Source organism: Cydia splendana, chromosome 6, assembly GCF_910591565.1.
Source record: "Cydia splendana chromosome 6, ilCydSple1.2, whole genome shotgun sequence".
Lineage (NCBI taxonomy): Eukaryota > Metazoa > Arthropoda > Insecta > Lepidoptera > Tortricidae > Cydia > Cydia splendana.
This window is the reverse complement of record NC_085965.1, coordinates 20,648,049-20,672,166: the sequence shown is the minus strand read 5'-3', so window position 1 is coordinate 20,672,166 and position 24,118 is coordinate 20,648,049. Positions and strand designations below refer to the sequence as shown.

The 24,118-nt window shown below is 40.5% G+C and overlaps 3 protein-coding genes across 4 annotated transcripts in view; all 3 read left to right on the top strand.

Moving 5' to 3' along the window:
• Positions 1–243: 243 nt before the first annotated feature.
• On the top strand, positions 244–3,279 carry LOC134791570 (uncharacterized). The gene is made up of 6 exons (XM_063762620.1): positions 244–452; positions 712–915; positions 1,011–1,168; positions 1,548–1,745; positions 2,101–2,194; positions 2,996–3,279. Exons 1-6 carry the CDS (start codon positions 302–304, stop codon positions 3,277–3,279), a joined length of 1,089 nt encoding a protein of 362 aa, XP_063618690.1. The 5' UTR covers positions 244–301.
• A 1,040-nt stretch (positions 3,280–4,319) lies between these two features.
• Positions 4,320–21,072, top strand: LOC134791514 (probable RNA-binding protein 46). The gene is made up of 7 exons (XM_063762559.1): positions 4,320–4,590; positions 10,049–10,167; positions 11,563–11,654; positions 12,199–12,311; positions 12,772–12,954; positions 13,096–13,256; positions 19,064–21,072. Exons 1-7 carry the CDS (start codon positions 4,414–4,416, stop codon positions 19,245–19,247), a joined length of 1,029 nt encoding a protein of 342 aa, XP_063618629.1. The 5' UTR covers positions 4,320–4,413; the 3' UTR covers positions 19,248–21,072.
• A 337-nt stretch (positions 21,073–21,409) lies between these two features.
• LOC134791716 (uncharacterized) overlaps positions 21,410–24,118 on the top strand; it is a 498,190-nt gene continuing 495,481 nt past the window's right edge. For both annotated transcript variants that reach the window (XR_010144311.1, XM_063762832.1), the window contains exon 1: positions 21,410–21,568. Coding sequence is in view for 1 of the 2 variants with exons in the window: in XM_063762832.1 (XP_063618902.1) it covers positions 21,524–21,568 (45 nt within the window). In the remaining variant the exon portion in view is untranslated. The remainder of the gene's footprint in view (positions 21,569–24,118) is intronic.

Genomic DNA, 24,118 nt, shown 5'->3' with positions numbered 1-24,118 from the left:
AATATGTGTGTGTTTACAATATTATCACATGGTCCCACTATTCCCTGATGATTCAATGAATTCTTTTGCTAAAGTTATCATAATCTTGAAATGGTATAACTGTGCTTTATCTTAAATTTAAATTACTTTTATTTTAAGCGTTTTTTTTTATTTATCTTATCTTGAGTACTAATAAATTTACCGCACTGCCAACTAGTTTTACAAATAATCATACAAGATTTTGCTTAGCACGCTTTAAAACAAATAACCCCCGAAATGTGATGGTTGTACATTGTAAACATTGAACGTAATTAATGTAATTATGTTCAATTTTATTATTTGTACTTATTCTTTCTACTGTATCTTGTTGAAAATTGTTCCAGTATCGACTATGAAAACCACAAAATCACTATACGATATGGCCGACGATTACGAGGATGACAAAAATTCTGCAATCGCGATCTCTGAGAAAGGTTTGATGTCAAATTTTCTTACTAGGAAATATAGACCTATAAAACCTTTAATTCATTGGAGTGAAATAGAATAGTGTTAAAGTCTGTTTTTTATCGCTCCATGCATGACAGTGGCGCCGCCCTAGTGGGTGTGTTATTTGACAGTCGATAAGTTGTAGTCCCATGAAAGTTCATGTTTTCACCACGTCGTGCTTTGGCGCCGCATCTATTTTCCCACCACAAATTTCGCCCATACTGTTCAAAATATACTGCTTTTCAGATAAAGATAATTTCTACGATGATTTTTATCTCGAAAAAGATATAGAATATAAACATGAATCATCTATGGATATAATATTCTACGGACCCCCTGAATCATTCATGAGACTCGACGCCGAAACTATTCTTCATATTCTCTCTAACATAAGAATGAAACATTTAATTCCAGTTAATAAGGTTCTCCAAGCTTGGGATATTATTACCGGTAAGTAACATTTTGTCGAATAAAAAGTCAAAATAATGTTCAGTGAGAATTAAGTTCTTGCTATAACAAAATTGTATGTTACCATTTATTTATAGATGGAAGAACGGCTGCCTATTTACATGGAAGAGAATACTTAGCCTTTGGGCCGTTATTGAACTTTGTCCCGGAAGAAGATTTATACTATGTTAATATGGGAGACCGGAACGTCCGTTATTATTTCGCTCGTTACAGCCAAGAGTTACACTTTCGGAAGGTAGACTATATACTTACTGTTCACGTCATTGTTAAACATAATCGCAGAATATAAGTTAGTAGAAGTTAAATGAATCTTCAGATTATTAAAAAAACACTGCTGTTGCAAAATTCGCATACAAAAAATTACGTGCATAGTTATTATGTGGTGCAGTGTTTAGTTTCCTTTCTGGCAGGAAATTTAGATGGCAGTTACAGTTGCTTTTGTAGAAACTAGTTGCTGCACCAACTCGCAGAATTGGTTTGCCGTGTCAGAAAGCCAAGAAAATGTTACGAAGATAACATTAAATTATTGCGTGAAAGCTTCTTAAGAAAATGTGAAGTTAATCCAATCTAATTATGACAAGTGATATCTAAAATTGGGATTCATTTTGTTGCAGTTTGGTATATTAGTAGCAGCTTATAGGCGTTATTACGGAAATACCTGGTACTTGAATTCAACCTCTGTAAACGAACTAGGCTACATGATATGTGGGTTTCCACCAAATGAGCTAAGAAAGATTACCCCAGTGATTATGAAAGATCTTAAAAGTTCCGTTCTAGGAAAATTGAGGAAATGTAATGACAAACAAGTTCAGGTAAACGTCACACAGGGATACTGGCTTATTTACATGCACGACTTAATTTTTATTGAGCTTATATGAACGAACTACGACTTGCAGACAATGATCCCTTTTCATGATAATGCTCATCTTACTCATCTATACCTAACTTAAAAGAGGGTAATTTCTTTTAATGGTCCACAATGATTTTAATATCGTTCGACAGTAGATAATAAATTCAGGAATTCACGTAATAGACGTGCTTACTGGCATAAATGGCGGAAGTTGTTAATTAATACATTTTTGTAAAGGTCAGATTGGAAAGAAATACTTACCAAAATAGCTTACAAACATAACTACAGATATAAGCTCTTATTGTTATTTCTTTTAGACTCTATATGAATTAGCCATACAGCCCGAAGTCTTTGGTGAGCCATACAGATGGACGTCACATGAAGTCAGCCGAATGGGATCATTGCTTAAATGTTAGTAAACACTATGTGTATATAATGTCTTTTGAACCAACATTTTAAAACTTAACGCAAAATCCGAACAAAAGTAACTAACACTTTAAACTCTCGCGTTTTGTGCACATATTTAATTACACAAACGGGTCAACCGCGATATAATTTCATTGTTTTTACCTTTAATTCCGACCCGACGTTTCCGACGAAACTCAGTTCAAAATAGACAGTAGACCCATTGACGTATAATATCTAAGGACGGGCTAATAGGGCACTAAAAATGGTACTAGTTCAGCGGTGTTACTCACGAATTCCAGCCAATCGTGCAGTCTAACGCAACGAGTTGCGACCAATAGCGCGCCTAATGCGAACTCGTCAACCAATCGCGCGCGTGATGCGGACTCATCAACCAATCGCGTTTTAGCGGTTTCACACCGCTGTACTGGCCCTTGTCATGCCTTATTATTATTGCCTGTAAAGCCAGTCCCTACATATCTATGTCAATGTGTAGACCCGTTTGTGTAATTAAATAAAAGTAACTAAATATCGTATTTAGAGTAATGGTGATAATATACAAATGTTAATGTTGTTAGTTAGCAGCCACGAACATAGCTCTCTTTTGACATAGTGAATAAAATACAAACTTATTTTAGTCCCTGGTCAAGTTTCAACATTCGCTACCTATTGCGTTGTTCTATTTATTAAGATTTACTTCATCTTCATCACTAAAACCCGAGTGGAATTTATCTAATTTAATGTTGCTGAACTACTATAGTTACGTAATTTGGTTTGTTTAATAATAGTGTAATTTATTGTCCCTAGGTATTCCAGCGGATCAACTTAGTTCTATACAATTAGAAGCAATGCCAGCAATAACAGAAGAAGTTATTAAGCAATTTAGTCAGCAAAAATTAACGCAATTCACAAAACAGCAAATAATGAAAATGCGACCATTAACACGAAGAATTTATATACTAAGAGTACAGTTATTATCTAGTTTTGATGTAAACGAACTATCAAAACACGCTGCGGCTTATAATAATGAATCTTTTATTTTATTAATTGTATGCTTTCTCTACCAATTAATAAAAATATTTGTATACTAAATTCGAATTTTATTAGTAGTAGAATAAATTGGTCGGTATGATGTAGACAAATAGGTTCTATTGTCTTGTCGCGCTGTATCGATTAAATGCAGCACATGAAATTTTTATTTTCGCCTTTTTAGACCCCATATTAAAGAAAATATCTGGGAAACCGAGCTTTGCTCGAAAAACTTATAAAAACTCAAAAATGGGCGTTTTCCCAGAAATAGGACCTAGCTAGATCAATTTTTCGCCCCCAAAAACCCCCTATATAGCAAATTTCATCAAAATCGTTAGAGCCGTTTCCGAGATCCCCGAAATACAATATAAATAAATATACAAGTATTGCTCGTTTAAAGGTATAAGATATACTTACACATGTGTGATAGAAATGTGTACCTTACCTTCATCACATTTTAATTATTTTTTAGATTTCAAAAGCACAGTAAGAAACTTAGAAAGGTTAAATTTACTTATTATATGATGAATAAGTTTAGGAACGTCTTCGTTACTTCTTTTGATATAATGAATGGGAACCTTTAATAAACTTGCGTATAGTATGCCATCACCTTGCGTATACGCAAATACGCACAAGCATGCACTCGAAAGAGATTTATTATTTAACAAAATAACGGCATAAATGTTGCTCCTTACAAAGTAGTGCATTTTTAAATGATCTAATCGTTTGAATGTAACTTTTGCTAAACGCAACTTTGCTTTTAGAACTAGCAAGTAATAAACAATGTAACGACTATTTCTATTTTCAAATAATGTAAATAATATGACTGTCAAATGCTTTTCATTTCCGGTGATTTTTGATGAATATATATTTTAGTATAATTTTGTATCCTTGCTTAGTTAATAATGTTCTTTATAATGTTTTTTATATGATTAAAATAAATAATTAATAATAATATTCATGTTATTTTGTTGTCTGAGTATAAGTCATTATAATATTTAGTAGACATTCATTTGATTTTATTCGAAAAATTTTCAAGGTTGATTCCACCATTTTGGTTTTAATTTCGCCATTTTCTCTTCTTGTCAAAAAATCATAAAAATCGTTTCTTTTTCCTTGTACGCGTAGTTGTAGTGCTCCTTAGTAAATATTTTCGAAACTATTATTTAAGATTAATAAAATTTATATTGGCTAATATGCCGCCTGTTAAGCATTATTCGTGTAGTGAAGTAAATCAACATGAATTATCTTCGAGATTATTATCTCTAACAGAAAATAACACATCTTATACACTGACGCAAATTAATGGGCAGAGGATCTACAGAAAGGCTCCTCACGCATGGTCTGGGCCAGAGCCGTCTAGGAATTGTGAGGTAAGGTTCCATTTTATTATCCTTACATCCAAATTTTAAATTGAGGCGCCATGACGTCGCCAGGATGCCATACGCTCAAACTCGAGAATGATTGGCTTTTCTCGGAAACACCTGTTTGATAATAATAACTATTAGAACCTATGTAGGTATAGGAATTGTATAGCTATTTACTTGACCCACATTACCTGCTAGGTTTGATTTGTGTTATTTGTGTATATTAGGTTATTTGTTGTTATTTTGCTGTTGTATTGTGATCGTTGTTCAGGGGCTCGATAATTTTCCCGCCTTCTCCGCATGGTACCTAATATGCTGAATGTATTGTACCTAATTTGTCGTACTATTACAGATTACTTCTATTATTCTGCATCAGACAAGTCCATTATATTATTAAGTAATCCAAACGACGTGAAGTCAGCTTGACCTATATTTTTGTCTAGACACCTGATTAGCATGACGCAGGATTAGCATGACGTATTTATAAATGCAGTTCAATGTAATGAAGGTGAGCATGTTCATGCACTTTGTTTTAGCAAAGTCAAGTTATGGCGTTGTGTGATGCTTGATTTAAGATGTGATGTAGTTAACTAATCAATATACTTACCTCATAGTCTAATAAAACATGGTCTTCTCTTCCCAGAGTGACACAAGCCTACGTCACAATAACATTGCCACTTTATATAGCGCTATCGCATATTATCCGATAGCGCTGTCGCATGATGACGTAGGCTTGTGTCACTCACGTGACCACGAAAAGACGGGAAGAGAGTACCAGGCGGAGTGGAGTATATTATTATACCATGATATACCTACTATCACGCGCATAGGTACCTATTCAAGGCCGATTCAAGGGCGAAAAATCCTTACTTCGGATCGGTTGTTCTACCTATAGTTCGTTTTCTTTAGCATTAGAAAGAACTTGCAAGAAGGTAAGCGATCTTAACAGGTTTTTTAAATGAAAAACGCTTTTTAAAAATCAAAAACGATTACTTATGAAAGAAGAAGAATATAAATGATCGTATTAGATTCATAATTGTTACATATTTGCCGTAACTTATTTTAAAAATGTGTTTTTCAATTAAAAGACACATCAAGATTGTTTACCTTATTTCTAATGCTAAAAAAAACGAACTATAGACGTGCACGTGAACGTGCGCGTTGTAAGGCCGAGCCACACCGGCTGCGTGTGCAGCACGCTGCGTGGCGTGCGCTGCGTGACGTGCGCAGCACCCCTGTCACACCGGGTGACGCGCACGTCACGCAACGCACGCCACGCAGTGTGCTGCACACGCCACGCAGGCGCACGCTGCAGCTCAGTCATGCGTGCAGTAAAATAAAATACGCCTGCGACAGTACCTACATCATGTTATTATAACTCCCGTTGCAAATGGAAGCAGCTCAACTAATGTCGCCATTGCAATTAGAGGAAAAAAATGTCTCATATTTGAATCGAGATAATTGAGAGTACATAATATTATTCACCAACGCACAACCTTGTTTTCCAATAGTATCGTTAATACCTAACATCGATTTGTTCCCACAGGCCAAATTAATTTTTTATAAGACGTATTTTTTGTAATCTTTGTGCTATGTTGTAAATATACATTCGTATTGACGAACGATTTTAATTAGTTTTTCTTTTATCACTGAATCCATATTAAAAACCAGCACGCGCACCGGCTGAGTTGTAAATAAATACAAGCGAGCTGCGCGTGTACACGCACAGCACCTATGCAGCACCGAGTTGTGCGTGTCCGAACCTGCTCGGTTCGCCCTCTCATAGGGAACGCAGTTAAACACAACGTCATCACTGCACGCAACGAAGCGACGTTGCCGCTCCGCTGCGTGGACGCGTGCACGCAGCACGCAGCCGGTTTGTCTCGTCGGAGCTGCGTTGCGTGCAAGTCAAGCGTACGCGCACGTCACGCACACGTCACGCAAGCGGTGTGTCCTCTCGTATGAGTTTTCGTATTATACAACGCATCGGGACGCGTACGTGCACGTGCACGTCTACGCACACGCATCCGGTGTGGCTTGGCCTTACAGTTTCTTATGAGAGACGGCACACGCACCGCTTGCGTTACGTGTCCGGCTCCAACATTTTAGCGCACGTGCACCGTACACGTCACGCACAGGCTGCCGGTGAGCTCTGGCCTTAATAGAAAAGTACAAAAAGCCATCGAAATCAAAGAATCCAATGTCAATATACATATAGACAATGATTTTAGGATGGTATAGGCAGGGACACACTTATCACACGTACGCAACGTATGCAATGCTTGATGACAATCTGAACCCTGAAAGTTGTATGGTTAGAAAACTTAGAAACATACTTGTCATCTATGATATTTTATATGTAGATGTGTTATACACGTTCCAAAATTGAAGCACTCACCTCGTGTCATGTGTACGAGTTTGTCTCAGTCTGCCTGACGCAAGCGCGAAGGTGTACACCGGTTAATACTTTTCCACAAATAACGTGTATTAAGCAACAAAATGCTGACCTGCGTTATGTTGAAATGCTCAAATTATCCGCGGAAGCGCAAAAAAATTGACGGCGTCACATATCATTGGTAAGTAAAAGCTGAAATAACCCGTTTTTCTTCGGTTTAATCTTGAATTAAATAAACCCAGCCGCCATTTTCGCCGGCTGACAGAACGAGATAAGTTTATGTTCTCATCAGCGAGAATGACAAGGACGCCCCAACTGCGTACATAGATTATCATAGCAGACGCGTCATGGTAAGTTGCATTCGTTGTTTGGTGCTTGTCGTACAAATAAAAGAAATATACTTAAATTTCAATTTTAATATTGAAGTTTTTTACTGCCATATTATTGTCCGGGTCGCGTCAATTAAGTAAATAGGTATATTGCTGTTTATACAAAGATTACTACAAAATTAGTATTTATTGTCAGGCATTTCATTTTCTCACACAGTAACAATTATTAATAACATAAAATTGTTAGTAAAATAAAGGATTTTGTTGTTATTGAGTTTGCTTTTTGTCAAAATGTTTCTATAGTATAAGAAAAATGATGAATAAAGAGTATAATATAATATCTTTTATTTACATAACTAAATATGAAAACTTTTTACTTCGGTAGCGAGTACATTACTACATACAACTGCATTAAAATGATTTGCACCTTCTGTCAAACATCTTAGTCTTTGATTTTTTTTTTCTTAATAAGTTTTACGCTTCGCGCCTTATTCACTGTTTGCCGTCGTGTTATGGTGGTATCACTGATTTACCAAATTCACGCGCAAGTGACAAACACTAGCCGTCTCTTTTTAGGTTAGGTATTCTTTTAATTGTGCCGTCTCTTTTACGCATTTGCGTATGAAGTTGTAAACAAATTGTAACTAATGCCACAGAATAAATAATAGTACTATCGTACAGAAAGGAAACTTCCTACAAAACCGAAGTTTGACAGCGGTTCAGGGTCGAATTTTGCTATCCCTTTCTAATATATGGCACTATCCCTTTCGGCTATTTAGGGTTGTCAAAATTCAAGTGATTATCTTATCTGTGGTCGTGCACGCAAAAGGAAGTCAAGTGGTGCCAACCCTAATAATTGCTCGGAGCAATGCTGAGCCGAGCGGAGCCGAGTTTGGCCGATCTCAGGAGTTTCGCACCCCTGCTAATGCTGCCGTGTCGTTGGCAGCATTGGTTGGCATCATTTTTTTTCGCTTGATATGTTAGTGTATGGCTTATCTACATATAAAATATCATAGCTTGTCATGCGTTGCATTGCGTATAACAAGTATATTTCTAAGCATACACATTTCAGGGTTCAGATGTCATAATGCATTGCGTACGTGGGATAAGTGTGTCCCGAGCTTATTCCACCCATCCAATTTCTTTGTCCAATGTGGATTCCGTCAACGTCAAGGTTTAGGAAGGCACGTGCTTTATGAAGACAATTGGCCGGTGAATATCCACGACGCAGTTCATTCAGATGAGAATCGAATGTAGTGCCAACCTTATGAAAACCCTAGTGGACTGCAAAACTTTCAAGTTGATAAACAAGACTAAAGGCTTCGTCACACAGGCGCGTTTTGCGGGCGGCGCGTGAGCGGGGCGCGCCGCTTTTATATAAAAAAAGGCTCACGCCCCGCCCGGAAAACGCGCCTGTGTGACGGAACTTTAAGTGCGGGTAGTACGAAAATCTCACGTGGCTAGAAGATATCTTTCTACTAAAAATATTTCAAAAACAGCAATATATTAAGGAACTTTATTAGCGTTTCTTTTTTTTATTATTAGAACACAAAAAAAAATTTAAATAAATTATATTCGCGGTTCCGAGCACGCACATCCATCTCGCTCACGTTTACGCTCAGTGAGAGTGACAAAAGAACACGAACCTACTGGGCCTGGTGACCCGACCTATTGATGTGTCCGACTAAAACGGGACTTTTCGTTTTTGCTTTAGTAACGGCCGAAACCGAACCTTCGACCGTACACTACCGAAAATACACAGTTAATGCAATGCCTCCTGCTCCTACAGTAGCGGATTTGCCCTAAGGCCCAGTAGACCTGGGCCTAGAGCGGCAAGATATTAGGGGCGGCAGCAAGACGGCAGTCTGTATATGGGTGCTGAGAAAGGGGCGGCTATAGTATAGTTACTACAGGGCCTGGGGCCTAGGGCGGCCAACACTGCGAATCCGCCACTGTGCTCCTGCCATCTAAAAACGAAGACAGATGTCATTGATCTTCAATCTTTGGCTCTTATTACATCTACACGATCGTTTTTGTAGGGAGGCCGACCAGTTTTTCTACAAAAAGTGCCCGGCGACCGTATCGAGGTAACATGCGCTGTAGATCTCGATTATGTTCAAAACAGTGTGGTTTACGCGGTGATTACACTGGTGCGAATTCTCACGTCGCTCCAGAGGGCCTACCGCGAACCACGTTCGACGTCCCTGTCACATCACACGTACGAATTTACAAGTGCGACAGAGAGGCCACTCGTCGAACGTGGTTCGCGGTAGGCCCTCAGTGTTTATCTACCCGTGCCACACTATGCTCCTACCGCTGCTCCTCCCTCACGCTGATGATACGTACGGCGCAATTCAGTAAATGAATTAGAGATTAGCCAGCCGCCAAAAGGTACCTTTATCCGTCGGACGTCACATATCTTTACTATATCGTATCTAGTTAATCTCTAATTCATTTCCCGAATCGCGGCGCCAGCCGCCATAAGGTACCTTTTGCCGTGGAACGTCACATATCTTTACTATATCGTATCTAGTTAATCTCTAATTCATTTCCCGAATCGAGCCGGTAGTATCTTCTCAGTAGTTTGTACGCTGATGCGATGTTGTCCTCTCTGGCCACACAGTGCTCTGCTCGTGCATTTAATCGCGACGCTCCGCATTAGGTATTGCCGGTCCTTTGACTCGTGCCAAAAAAAACCGTAATTCGTGTCATTTATTGACAACGCCCGTGTTTTGTTTAGGTGTTCATCGGCCGCATCCCGCACGACTGCTTCGAGGACACGCTGGTGCCTCTGTTCCGGCAGGCCGGCGAGCTGTTCGAGTTCCGGCTCATGATCAACTTCTCCGGCTGGAACCGCGGGTCAGTACCAAGTCACTGGACTGTTGCTCAGCCCGACAACGCCGTGGCGTGTTCAGGTGTTCATCGACCGCATCCCGCACGACTGCTTCGAGGACACGCTGGTGCCTCTGTTCCGGCAGGCCGGCGAGCTGTTCGAGTTCCGGCTCATGATCAACTTCTCCGGCTGGAACCGCGGGTCAGTATCAAAGTCACTGGACTGTTGCTCACTCTGACAACGCCGTGGCACGTTCAGGTGTTCATCGGCCGCATCCCGCACGACTGCTACGAGGACACGCTGGTGCCTCTGTTCCGGCAGGCCGGCGAGCTGTTCGAGTTCCGGCTCATGATCAACTTCTCCGGCTGGAACCGCGGGTCAGTACCAAGTCACTGGACTGTTGCTCAGCCCGACAACGCCGTGGCGTGTTCAGGTGTTCATCGACCGCATCCCGCACGACTGCTTCGAGGACACGCTGGTGCCTCTGTTCCGGCAGGCCGGCGAGCTGTTCGAGTTCCGGCTCATGATCAACTTCTCCGGCTGGAACCGCGGGTCAGTATCAAAGTCACTGGACTGTTGCTCACTCTGACAACGCCGTGGCACGTTCAGGTGTTCATCGGCCGCATCCCGCACGACTGCTACGAGGACACGCTGGTGCCTCTGTTCCGGCAGGCCGGCGAGCTGTTCGAGTTCCGGCTCATGATCAACTTCTCCGGCTGGAACCGCGGGTCAGTACCAAGTCACTAGGCTGTTGCTCAGTCTGACAACGCCGTGGCATGTTCAGGTGTTCATCGGCCGCATCCCGCACGACTGCTTCGAGGACATGCTGGTGCCTCTGTTCCGGCAGGCCGGCGAGCTGTTCGAGTTCCGGCTCATGATCAACTTCTCCGGTTGGAACCGCGGGTCAGTACCATGTCACTGGACTGTTGCTCAGTCTGACAACGCCGTGGCATGTTCTGGTGTTCATCGGCCGCATCCCGCACGACTGCTTCGAGGACATGCTGGTGCCTCTGTTCCGGCAGGCCGGCGAGCTGTTCGAGTTCCGGCTCATGATCAACTTCTCCGGCTGGAACCGCGGGTCAGTACCAAGTCACTGGACTTGCTCAGCCTGACAACGCCGTGGCATATTCAGCAGTTTATCGGCCGCATCCTGCACGACTGCACACGGTGTCGGCTCATGATAAACTTCTATGCCTGGAATCTCGTGTTAGTACCGACGAATACCCACTGCTGCGCACTCGTAGTAGAGTTTGTAGAGCTGTGTTCCGATGGCGGCGGAGATGCGTTTAATTTCATAATGACATCAAATTATCATGCATGATTCACATCAAACAGTCTGGGTGTGTCAACCATCTATTCATTAGTTATTTAGAGACTAACAGTGTGTTCGCTTTACTAAAACTACTATTGTGTTAACACAGGTACGCGTTCGCCATGTATACGACCGACGCGGAGGCGAGCAACGCCATACGGATGTTCAACAACTACATGATCAGGCCTTCTTGGCAACTGGGTAAGTACTAATAGATTGTAATTGTATTTATAATACATATTTATATCAAGAGCAACCGAACAGAACAACCATTTTATACGAGGAAATTTCAATCAAAGATAAAATAGGTGGGGTATGTTTCAAGTTGTAACATACTACTGAAGTGGTTTTCGCAATTTAGATTTCGACTATCATCGGAGGATACATCGCACGCCCTTTAAAAATAATGGTTTTGACACTGCAAAATGTATCTACGTTCAAGTGCGTTGTGTAGTTGTGTTCTTCGAAGATGCGAGCCGCTGTCACTAGATTTCTATTTTGAACTGACAGCTCCTAAAGCGCCTCTTTGTTTGATCTCATTAAGCGAGTATGAGCTGCCTTACGAGCTCGGTCTGCACGTCTGTGTAAATGCGCCTCGTCCGAGGTAAACTCCGCGTGACAGCAATGCCCCTGGCGAGTCAGTCGAGGCGCACCTATCTACATAGGTCGACCCGCATCCCGCGCAATGCCTCCCGAGGCGGCTCGCCTGTGTGAACTCGCATAAGTTAACTAAGCTTGTTTGCAGGCGTGTGTCCTTCCATCAACAACTGCCGCATCTTCATCTCGCGCATCCCGCCGACGCTGTCCTCGGCGGAGATCGTGCGCCTGCTGTACGAGCTCACGGACGAGGTGGTCGAGGTATGCTATATTTGATTAACCAGGATATTAAACTGCACAATCTGTTACATGCTAATTCTGTACATCCAGCCTTATGTTATCCAGCATTCTTTAAAAAAACACAGTTTTCGCGTGGGAATCTTAAGTTTTTCACTGTTGGGGCTTGCCAGTGGAAACAACTCTTTTTACCATAAAAGTAAAAAAAAAACCGGTAACACTGGCAATAGTGGCAGAACTGGCAGAAAGCACTTGATAGGTACCCAAGCACACGCATTCGTTCCGTGTACCAATGGTGTGTCCAGATCTGGTGAAGGCGCAGCTAGTGCTAGCGCACCATTTGCGAACCGATCGCGTAGGTACTGCTTGCGCGTATCGTAGGAACTACAAAACTAATAAGACCTATTAATGATCCCTTTATAAATAGTTTGTCGGTGTAATTGCTAGATCTGAAGACACATTTAATGAGGCATTTGTATTGTAGGTACGCGTCCGTCGCTCGGTAGCCTCTAGCGCCGCCATCGTGGAGTACAAGTCTCACCGCGGCGCCGCCATGGCGCGCAAGGCGCTGGTGGCCGCCGCGGCCGCCGCGTGGGGCTCCGGCGCGCGCCCCGCCGTCGACTGGTCGCTGCCGCAGTCGCCGCAGCTGCTCAAGCAGTACCGCGAGGTGGGTACAGTGTTGTAGCCTCTAGCGCCCTCTAATTCACTCGGTCCCTTATGCCCCGATGCGGCGCTTTGCTTGAAATAACCGTTAACGTTTATTGTGTAGTTGTACTAAGCACCTATAAGTTTGTTTTGTGTCGTGTAGGTCGGCCGCTGGACGCCCGAGCGCGGCGTGGAGTTGACGCGCGTGCCGGAGAGCGGCGCGTACTCGCCGCCCATCGCGCCGTCCTACACGCTGGAGCCGTGGTCGCAGGCGCGCCGCCTGCGCATGATCCACGAGGCGTCGCGCCGCCACCAGCCCCAGGAGTAAGTTGAGCCTCTCGTTGTTCCCACAGATCAGATACTAGATGAATGGACCATGTTAGAGGTTAGAGGACTTGCGGTGTACAGGTTCGAAAAAGTAGTCTAGAGGGTCAGCGCGCATATGACATCCCTAGACGCATCGCTAGGCAACGGTAACCGTGTACAGTCAAGTGTAAAAATATATGGGTGCACAAATCATCTCAAAAATATGTCCCATAGTGTATATGTCAGCGAATTAAGAACTATGGGACATATTTTTGAGTAAGTTGTCTACGCCCATATTTTTACACGTTCCGGGAGTGGGCAGTCAACGTGAAAAAATTTTCAAACGCTGGAAAGTGCAGGGGTCAAAATGTCCATACGGAACCGGCTGTCTATGTGGCAAAAAGTAGGTAGGTTAGGTTCGTTAGGTAGCTTCAGATGCTCGAAGGGCAAACCGCCCAGAAATAGCAGCCCCGCGAGGCGGGGCTCCGTCTAGTTACATAGACAGCCGGTTCCGTATGGACATTTTGACCCCTGCACTTTCCAGTGTTTGAACATTTTTTCACGTTGACTGCCCACTCCCGGAATGACACATTAGCGATGAGATAGTTTTCATGACAAATTCTCAGAAAAATCACCAACAATAAAAATATGTTGTATTTTGCAGTTGAGTGGTGCTACTCTCAGCAAAGTACTTAACTGATTATTCCATGGTTGCTTGTCGAACCAGTAACGTTCAGCAAAACCTTCGTATCGCAAAATCTAAATAGACGCCGAATGAATACTACTGACTTGTTGCTATGCTTCGATTGCTAGGCGTCATATATTTTTATAGCAATTGTAAAGCAAAACGAACCAACGTATTTCGATTTTTTAGAGTAAGAAGTATACATTTTAAACTACGTCAGGTTTATGATCAACTTTTTAGAATCACGCAAATAAATGCCCTTACCGATAAAAAGAGCCCTTGTTAACCATCGTGGTTGTTAAGAGCCAACAGAGTGGTCATTCCTCCATACAAACGTAGTCCTCGTTTTCCTCCGTGGTTTTTGAAGCTAGAGCAATGATTTTTTCAACACAGATTAATATTGTCAATATCTGTGTCGGACCGTTTTGCTTTTTTTGATATTTTTGTTTTTTAAGGCGCTAGAGCCCTTCAAAAACGGCCAAAATGACCTAATAGACTATGCCGCAATGAGAGGCGTGGTATTCAAAACTGATATCAATTAGCCAAAAAAGCAAAACGGTCCGACACAGATAATTTCATAATCATTTAGATTTCCAAATTTGGTTACGATTGGTTAAGTTTTGGGGGAGGAAAAAGAGGACTACGAAACCTCGATTTTTGTCATTTTTACGCAGGATTTTTCGCTTCAGCTGCAGTTGTCCCTATCGCACTAATTTTAGGGGCGGAGTCAAGTTTCTAAATACGTACACAGCCAGAAAAGTGATGGGCAATAGTCGACATTTAATGTCGATAATCTAGTGATGTAAGAAGTTATCGATAAACCGTCTTGTGTGAAAATATCTAGATCCTAAGATACAAGGGGTTTTGGGTTGAGAGTAGGGAACACATTTTTGTAGTTATGATATACAATCTATTATGAACTTTTTGATTCTAATATTTCAAATTAGAAATCAAAATCAAAAATATTTTATTGCATGGTTAAAATGGGTTAACAAAATTTTTAGGTACCTACAGGCACGCTTCGTAATTGTCGAGCAATTTAGGGTCCTAGCTGAATTGGTTGTTCCATACTTACTCGTGCTCTATGGAATGTCCAATTTAGCTAGAACCCTAAATGGCTCAACAATCACGGAGCGTGACAGTACTAATGATTCATGTTCTGTATATCCTGCCCTACAATGGCGTTAATATTTGGTTGTCATGTCTATACTTCGTTTTTAAGCATTATTGAAAAAAAAAATAGTAAATACTAATATTAACCACTAAGTACATAACTATTACAAAAAAAGCTAAATAATTATACGATTGCATGCTTAAAAAAGACACGTCACCTTCACTCTAATGCTAAACAAACGAAGAATAAGAACTAACAGCGATAAGACCGCCTGTTGCTACCTTTATCTACATTGTAAATCGGTTTTAGGGTTCCGTACCCAAAGGGTAAAACACGGGACCCTATTACTAAGATTCCGCTGTCCGTCCGTCCGTCTGTCACCAGGCTGTATCTCACGAACCGTGATAGCTAGACAGTTGAAATTTTCACAGATGATTTATTTCTGTTGCCGCTATAACAACAAATACTAAAAACAGGATAAAATAAAAATTTTAGTGGGGCCTCCCATACAACAAACGTGATTTTTGACCGAAGTTAAGCAACGTCGGGCGGGGTCAGTACTTGGATGGGTGACCGTTTTTATAAATAATGGTACGGAACCCTTCGTGTGCGAGTCCGACTTGCACTTCGCCGGTTTTTTTTAAATTTGTTTTTATGTTTGTGGTGTAATAAAGAATATTTTAGAGTCAGACCAAGAAAAGTCTACAGCAATTTTGATAGCACACGCAGTGCAAGTGTTATTTATATGTCATAATTTCATAGAAGCGACGTTTGAAATAATACTTGCACTGCGTGTTCTATCAAAATCGCTATAGATTTTTCTTGGCCTAACTCTACTTTAAATTACAAAGTAAGGCCTAAATTATAAAATAAGGCCCATCAATGTTTTTTTTTTTGTGTTTATTAAACTTGATATTTTGTCTATAGTATTAGCGGACATGGCCTCAAAATTTAAACCCGCTTAAGAATCGGGCCTTATTTCGTGCATTATATACAATACTACCCATTTTTGTGTAGTCATTATTTATACTATAGAAGCATTGTTTGAGAACCCAATTATTTAAACAGTATTTTTTTAAAGGGCAACGGTGGCAATATTTTAAGGTCTGGATAATAAGATACAGATCTTAATAAGGATATCAATGTAAGTGAATGTTACCATGACTACCAAACAAACAAATGTGATAGAATTTGCCAGCTGGCATTGTAACATTCAGACAGTTACCTATGTACCTAATCTGAAATATGAATAAATTAGTAATATTTTAAACAGGAAAGTAAACCGAATTTTGGCCTTTTGCTGGACACAATCACAATAGTAATTTGTTTTACAAGAGGGCAAAGTTTATCGCCACCGGTTGATGCATTTGCAGCACCAATGGTAGAAAATGCAAGCTCATCATCAACTGCATAATCGACGTTTGATATGACTATTGAATCCGAGCTTTTTGATCATGAATCATGATAAAACAAAATTTTAGAAGGTCGCAGAATAGTGGATTTAAAATATTTATTTTCTGTGATCTCAAATATCAGGCACGATCATACAAATTGTACATTTGCTGATCTTGCCTTTGTCATTGAAAGACGTAAGGGTTTACACAGAGAATATATATTTAAGTGTAATATGTGCAAAAAAAAGGAAACGATACACTCTGAAGACCCAAAAAGAAAATGTTAGTAAATACTGCTCCTCCCCATGGTTACTTGGTTCCTTATTCAACCTACCTGAAATTTAACGAGTAGGTTAGTAAATTATATCATTTTACATTATAAAGTTAAATGTTTAGGTATCTCAATCACTTACTCACTGGTGGACATGGACGCAAAATTTTTGCCCATCTACTTATACTATCTTATAAAAAATGAAATTTTGAAAGTTAGCACGCTTAAAGTTCGTTTTTTTTGCATTAAGGTAACTGATTTTGACATGTCTTATTAAAAATTACCATTGAAAAATAAGTCATAGCAAATATGTTAGAATTATAAATCATATTAATCATATTAATGAGCAAGAGCACCCTAAACCGGCGAGCGTGTATGAGGAATGTTATGAATGTGAAGGAAGCGAAAGTGGTATGTCAGGATCGTAGCAAGTGGAAATCCGTGGTCTCTGCCTACCCCTCCGGGAAATGTGATTGTATGTATGTATGTATGTATGTATTAATCATATACTTTTTTATATTCTTTTGCTTTCATAAGTAATATAAACTAATTTTTGAAAGCGTTTTTCAATAATTATTAATAAAAAGACACGTCATGATTGTTTACCTTCTTTCTAATGCTAAAAAATAACGAACTATAATAACCGGGCCTTATTTGGTACAGAACCTTGATTTGATAGGTACATCGGATATTCTGGGCCCCTGAGTTTGTTACGTAAAGGACAAAATGGTGACATGTGGTTAGAGCTGATACTGTTAAACTAGTGGTTCTGTACGCTAAGTATAAAAAATAAGCTTCAGCGAACTCATTAAGCCTAGAAAAAACCCTACACCCTACTGCCACTTAAGTCAGTCTTGAGTCTTTGAATCAATTTCCGTAGTAGTACTACTACTACTAAGGTACTAGGAGGTAATAAGGCCTATAGTAGGTATAATAAGGCCTACCTGAAAAATAATGTTCTTACAACAGTGTAACCGTGTTAGTTATTTGAGTAACATATATGTAAAGTGATACAATTAAAAGCTAACAGCAAACCAGTACATAAATTATATCTTATGTACTTCTTATGAATTACACTCTTATAAAGGTTTCGGCTAATTACGCTTAATTACTTGAATAAAGGTAGATGAATTGCGTGGGGTCCAATAGGTAACAACAACTCACGGAGTCCAAAACAATAAGCTGATCAGCAAAGTCAAGTAAACAAAGCCATGTCACAGTAGTAGAAAGATTATCGAGTTCCGTAAACGTAAGCCGGGTCAAAAAATTCAATCGCAACACAGTAAGTAATAAGTGAACGCCTCGTGGCAGTAACGCACGAAAAATAACATTGCAAATTGTCGGCAATGAGGCGCGCGCGGGTGCAAGCGTACGCATCTGTGTGCGTGCATTACACACACAAATACAGTCTCTCACGCCCCGTCAGAGCGACGGGTATATTCAGCTTGAAATCTCAAAATTGACTTTTAGCTCAGCTCCCGTTTCGTCTTAAAGAGATTAGAATTTTTTACTAGCTACCTTATCGTTTTAGTTGCACGAAAGTGTGTCGTTGTATCTATATTACTATATTAGGTATCGTAACTATCGTAAGTGTGACGAGATTAGGGCCGGGCAGAGCTAGTTTTAGAAAGGGAAGTGATTAAAAATGCTAGTTTTAGCTCGCCGTGACCGGTCCGGTGTTTAGGATAAGTGTGTTAAAAAATTTAAATTTTGAAGAAAATTTTCTCAGTGATTTTCCTTTTCACGACTTCATATTTAAATCATCGGTTAGTTATTCTATCTCATCTATTATCTTAGGCATTGTCATTTCGATGTTTTCGATTCAAACGTTTCTTTTATCGCGTACACTGTACACATATATGGGGCATAGGTAGTTGAAAGTCTAAAATAACAGATTCTTAGTCACCACTCCATTATCAAATTAGAATACTTACTTTTCGGCACTACTTAAAATTCGGGACACGTCATAATTAAATATGTACTAAATTGGATTTCCTAATTTTCGGAACATGGCCAAATTATATGGCTAAAAATAGAAGTTCCTGAAATTCGGGACATCTGGTCAATCTACTTACAGGACAGGCGTGTATATGATCATCATCATCATCATCTCAGCCATAATACGTCCACTGCTGAACATAGGCCTCCCCCTTGGACCTCCATACGTGCCGGTTGGAAGCGACCCGCATCCAGCGTCTTCCGGCGACCTTAACAAGATCGTCTGTCCATCTTGTGGGTGGACGTCCTACGCTGCGCTTGCTAGTCTGTGGTCTCCACTCGAGCACTTTTCGGTCGAAAAGTGCTCGAGTGTATATGATATGAACGTAAAATAGTAAAAATGTAAATATGTTGTGTGTGCAGCTGGAACGGTCGCCTGGAGACCGGCATCGGCATGGAGTCCCTCGTGTCTTCAATGTCCGGTCTGGGGCTGGGCGGCGCGGGGCGCGTGTGGGCGCCGCCGGCCGCGCCGCCGCCGCGCGACTTCAACCCCTGGACGGCGCCGCACCCGCTGCACCACTTCCTGCAGCCCGGGAAGCCGCAGTGAGTCCAGCACTGCCCCCCACCCTCACCCTCACCCTCACCCCTGCCCGCCGTCTCGAGGTGAAGGTGGACGTCGGCCCGATATAGCGCCTGACGCATGACTCTTGCTAACAAGTCGCTCATTCCCGGTAACGCGATATCCATGCTTCAATACGAGGTATTGCTTTAATATCCATGAAATGTATCTTTATTAATTTGTGATAGGAATCGTCAACCCGATTTTATGGCTTGAACAGCTGCAGTGAGTTCGTTTTGTGGTTTTCCTGACATCAAAAGCCGAGCTTATTTTTTGGCAACTTCATAGTTGCACGACACAAAACCACAAGTGATTTGGAGTAGTGATAACTAATCCTTAGGATGTCTAGGCGAACGGGAATAGTTTCCAGGTTGGAACAACTCGGAAGATAAAATCGTCAGATGTAATAATGAACTCAACGAGCGAAAGTGGGATCGAAATAGGCGGCATGCGGCCGACTTATGACCCCGTGTAATGAGCACCTTGTTAGCAAGATTTTGTCTTTCATCTATTTAGGGCGATCTGAGAATCACGCTAATCGAGGTCACTTTAAATATGGCCGTCTATTTATTACGCCTCTACGCACTTTTACAATCTTACTGGCCTGAACTTTTTTTGCAGAAGTCACATGAATCTCCACTTCAGATTCACAAAAGAATTAGAATATGGCGCCGCCGGGCAATAAAGAATTGCCAAGGCCGTGACCGAGTGCCTGCAGATTTTAAATGCAATGTTTTTCCGGTTGGCGTTCAATGAATGCAAAACTGCAGATTATGCCTTGTCAACGAGGTACTTACGTAATCTGCTGTGACTAATTGAAGTATTACATTGAGACAAGTGTTTCAAAATAGCGATTATTTAATTTGTCAGGCTGTGTTTCGGGCGGGTGGGGTAGGGATAACCCATTATTAATGTTTTACAATTAATTTAATTTTTACCCACGATTAATTTATTGCATGTATTGTTTAAGAATGCAAATGTGTTTTTATGTGTTGTGTTGCATGTCATGTGCAGTGTCGGAGTGTGAGAGGAAGCCCCGTGCATAACTGATTGTCTTTGTTTTTATTTTGTTGCTACTAAAACGCTGGCCAAGAGTGTTTACAAGTTTTAGTTGTCTCTGGAGCGACTTGTCAACGTTTTTGTCAGTTTGGTGTTGGTGTGGCGATATGGGGAAAAGAAAAAGAATTTGGTTGTCATTTTAGTTAAATGTTTCTTTCTGTTTTGCTGTTAAAAATGCTGCTAAGGGCACCAATATTATTTTTCGATTTCCTAAAGTTATCCTCGGTGCTGGTGTGCTGCCATGTAATCTTCTCTTGCACTCCTTTTAATACTTAAGAAGGTAAATTTTACATTTAGACACTATTTAATTTAACGGTAATGTATTGAATTAAGAATCCATTTTAACTGCATAGATTATAATTTATTAAAATTAAAAAATATGTAAGGCAGCATCGATATTTAAGTAAGTATGTACAAGATCGTTTTATGTTATGAATTAAGTGCAACCGCCGGTCCCGCCGTGCATATAGTTGCATTACTGGCAATCTCAATTTTTTGATGTTTTTTCAACGAAATATTCATGTTATTGTAGTTTACTATTTCATACGATCAAGTCTTATTTAAAATCAGGTTTTAAATAAATCAATTTGGATCTGTTTTCTCTTCAATGGATAAACACAGCATTATGAAATTATCTATCTTATTCTACACGAACAGTATAACGAGACATGAATTTATCTCTCAGGCTTTTATGAGATTTTTAAGCTAATATTGCATGCCAGGATTGATTAATAAATTTAAGTATAATGGTTAATGTTCCCGGTGTTTTATTTGTAGCTCGCTCCTTCATTCTCTTCGGCTGACCGGTTCGTTTGACGTTTTTGCACGCATGTTAAATGTATAGGTTGTTACTCCTCCGTACCGACGAGCAATCGCTTCTATTATGGTCTTCGAATACGGATAATTTCTGCAGATCTTGAGGTCACAATCATACCAGTTGTTAAGAGTCTAGCGCTCGGTAAGGCCCGAGGTAAGCGACGGCAGCCAGCGCGAGGCAATGCCGCGGAACATCCCGCGGAGGAAGGTTTTCCTTCAATGTCACCGCGCGCCGGCGGCGGCGGTGCAGCGTGGAAATGCTCAAACAAAACCCTACGCCCGCGCCGCGCGGCCGCCTCGTGTGCCGTCCTTGTTTACAAACACCGCGAATCGACTATGTCGTGACATAACTTAGTTTACTAGTTGGATAGTTATCGTGCTTTATCGTTATGGCGATGTGTGACAAGTGGGTCGCGCTCAAGATAGTGGAGTTTGTGAGTATTCCCATGTCTATAAGTGCAGCTACCGAGTTGAAGATTCGCATTGAGGTCGATGAAGCGTGAAATTACTCTATTGTCAAGTCTTTTGACATGTTGACCGTACCTTATGCAACCAAGGCTAAAGATTAATAAACCCACAAAAAATTCTAAAGTACGGTTCGCAGCTATTTTTTCTTAACATTAATCATGTGTGGTCATTTTGGATACTTCGATAAGTTACTTCTGCTGCAGACAGTACAGTCGGCAACAAAAGTAGCTACTAAGTGCTAAAATTGATCTGCATACGATACGGCTCTATTGAATGAGAGTAAAAGTGTGAGAAGATTCCATAGCTGTTTCTGATGCTAACCGAATACATGAACTCTATTGGTGTAGTAATAAGGTATAAGATCGTGATCTTTTGCGGTGTTTACTAACTTTGCCCTTGGCTGTATAAAAGCTTAAGTATATGATATTCATATCTAACTTTCTCAGCTTTTATTTATTACGTTTGGGCGTTTCATTTAACTCAAATTAATGTAGTAGTTATGTGTTTTCTGCGGGAGAACAGTAGGTACAGAATAATATTATGTTATCGTATTGTGCACAGACATCGAACCTGAACACTCCTCAAATGTAACGGGTACAATATGTTTTTGAGCACCTTGGATTTTCCGATGCATCTGATAATTAATAGCGACTACTAATATGAGAAGGCGCTTGTTTTGTGAAAACCTGTTTACGTTTGCATAAAGGACAACTCACAATTGTTAGCATTAACATTTAAGCTTGCAATTAGTTATTTTAAATTACGCTTAATGCTGACTTACAATGCCCCATAAAATATAACATTACTAACCTAAAGCTTCATTGTGCAATCTACCTGTGTATAGGACTATAGGCTCTTCGTTCTATTACAAATATTACAATACTAGGCCTAACAATCCGTAGTCACGTACTTGCATTCTTACTAAGATAATGTCCAGAGTCAGCGAACACACATAGGATAAAATATGGTCGACCTTCTTACGACACTGTTAGCAATCACGTTCGAAACTTCGAATAGGTCGTACAAGCGTTTCGAAACTATTTGTAATGCAATTAATCTCCGACGGGTTATTGGAAAAGTATTTTAATTGAGTAGCCTATTTGGGGAGATATAGCTAGATAGCTACGTTTGTTTTGATTCTGTTATCGTTTTTATGACTTGGCAGTTAGTCCAGTTACAAGTTTTACGTTAGGCCTACGATCAAGATTACAGTAAGTATGGTGTTCAAATATGTAAATGTCATGGCTCATGGGCGTTACCGGCCCTTGATCAAAGTTAATGCGTAATAGTAGCTACCAATATCATCTTAAGATAATAACAGACACTGTATGTAGTCCTCCCAGAATGAGAATTTTAATGGGTCGGCAATGCGCATGTGACACTAAAGCTGCATGCGTCCATAGGCTACAGTATGAGCTTACTTTGAAATTGTCAGTATTTCTTAGTGTTACACATCAGTATCTCATCAACATCGCTAGGTTAGTTGACCTGCCTAATTTTGGTACCTAAGGGTGGTATTCCACCTGAGTCCAATTTCTTTGCCCAAAGTGCATTGCATCTCACTCTCTCATTAAGCAAAATGAGAGACGCAAATACAAATTGACCAAGATATTACTGGACAGATGGAATTCCTTATCTACAGTAGGCGATCAAAAACTTTCGTAGAGTTAGACCAAGAAAAGTTTGCAGCGATTTTGATAGCCTACGCAGTACAAGTGTTATTTATACGTTATAATTTTATAGAAGTTTGACATTTAAAATAACACTTGCAGTGCGTCGGCTATCAAAATCGCTGCAGACTTTTCCTGGTCTAACTCTATGAATAACGGCGGGTAGGTAGATATTCTAAAAATGTAGACGAGTGGTCGCATTTAACCAGTTATTATTTTGGTAGACTGCACCGCTCAAGCCGCTCTATACTTGTGTGACTAGTAGAGTCAGCAACAGACACTACAATTAGATATTATTATTAAATAAATAAAAAAAGTCTAATAAATTATAAACATTGAGTAGCATCTGCTGACTGTACCTGCAAAGGTATTTTGTTTACCATTAATTCACGTGCGTCTTGTTTGGCTGTAAGCTAAATCGTCGTAAGTGTTCATACTAACCAGCATTCATAAGCTGTTGTGGAGGCTGTGAAACACAGATACACAGGTGATCTGTGATTATTGATTAGGTATCTTATTACGAGTGACTCGTCGCAGTCCTTGCCGATTGACATAATCTAACCGGTAAGGCAAGTGCGCTAGCGTAATAGTACGAGTACTAGTAATTATAGGAATCAGTGCGCTTAAGTTTTCCCACAGCACAGCCGCGCCCTTTAGGTAAGTATTATTGTCATTACTTGTAGCTAAGTATTGGTTTTAGGACTGTATTGTATCTTACTTAATGCTGCATGTAATAAAAAATATTTATTGAAATTTGAACTTTAATAGTTGTCAATAGAGTTAAATTAATATCATATTCGCCATATATGGCTTAGTATGCGGTAAAGGGTTCAATTAAGACAATAT

Excerpts from the sequence above, each read along its gene's own strand:
- LOC134791570 (XM_063762620.1), top strand. The coding sequence starts at position 302 with ATGTTCAATTTTATTATTTGTACTTATTCTTTCTACTGTATCTTGTTG. Across the intron at positions 1,169-1,547 it reads AAGAGTTACACTTTCGGAAG|TTTGGTATATTAGTAGCAGC; the intron begins GTAGACTATATA and ends ATTTTGTTGCAG. Across the intron at positions 1,746-2,100 it reads GTAATGACAAACAAGTTCAG|ACTCTATATGAATTAGCCAT; the intron begins GTAAACGTCACA and ends TATTTCTTTTAG.
- LOC134791514 (XM_063762559.1), top strand. The coding sequence starts at position 4,414 with ATGCCGCCTGTTAAGCATTATTCGTGTAGTGAAGTAAATCAACATGAA. Across the intron at positions 4,591-10,048 it reads AGCCGTCTAGGAATTGTGAG|GTGTTCATCGGCCGCATCCC; the intron begins GTAAGGTTCCAT and ends TGTTTTGTTTAG. Across the intron at positions 11,655-12,198 it reads CAGGCCTTCTTGGCAACTGG|GCGTGTGTCCTTCCATCAAC; the intron begins GTAAGTACTAAT and ends GCTTGTTTGCAG.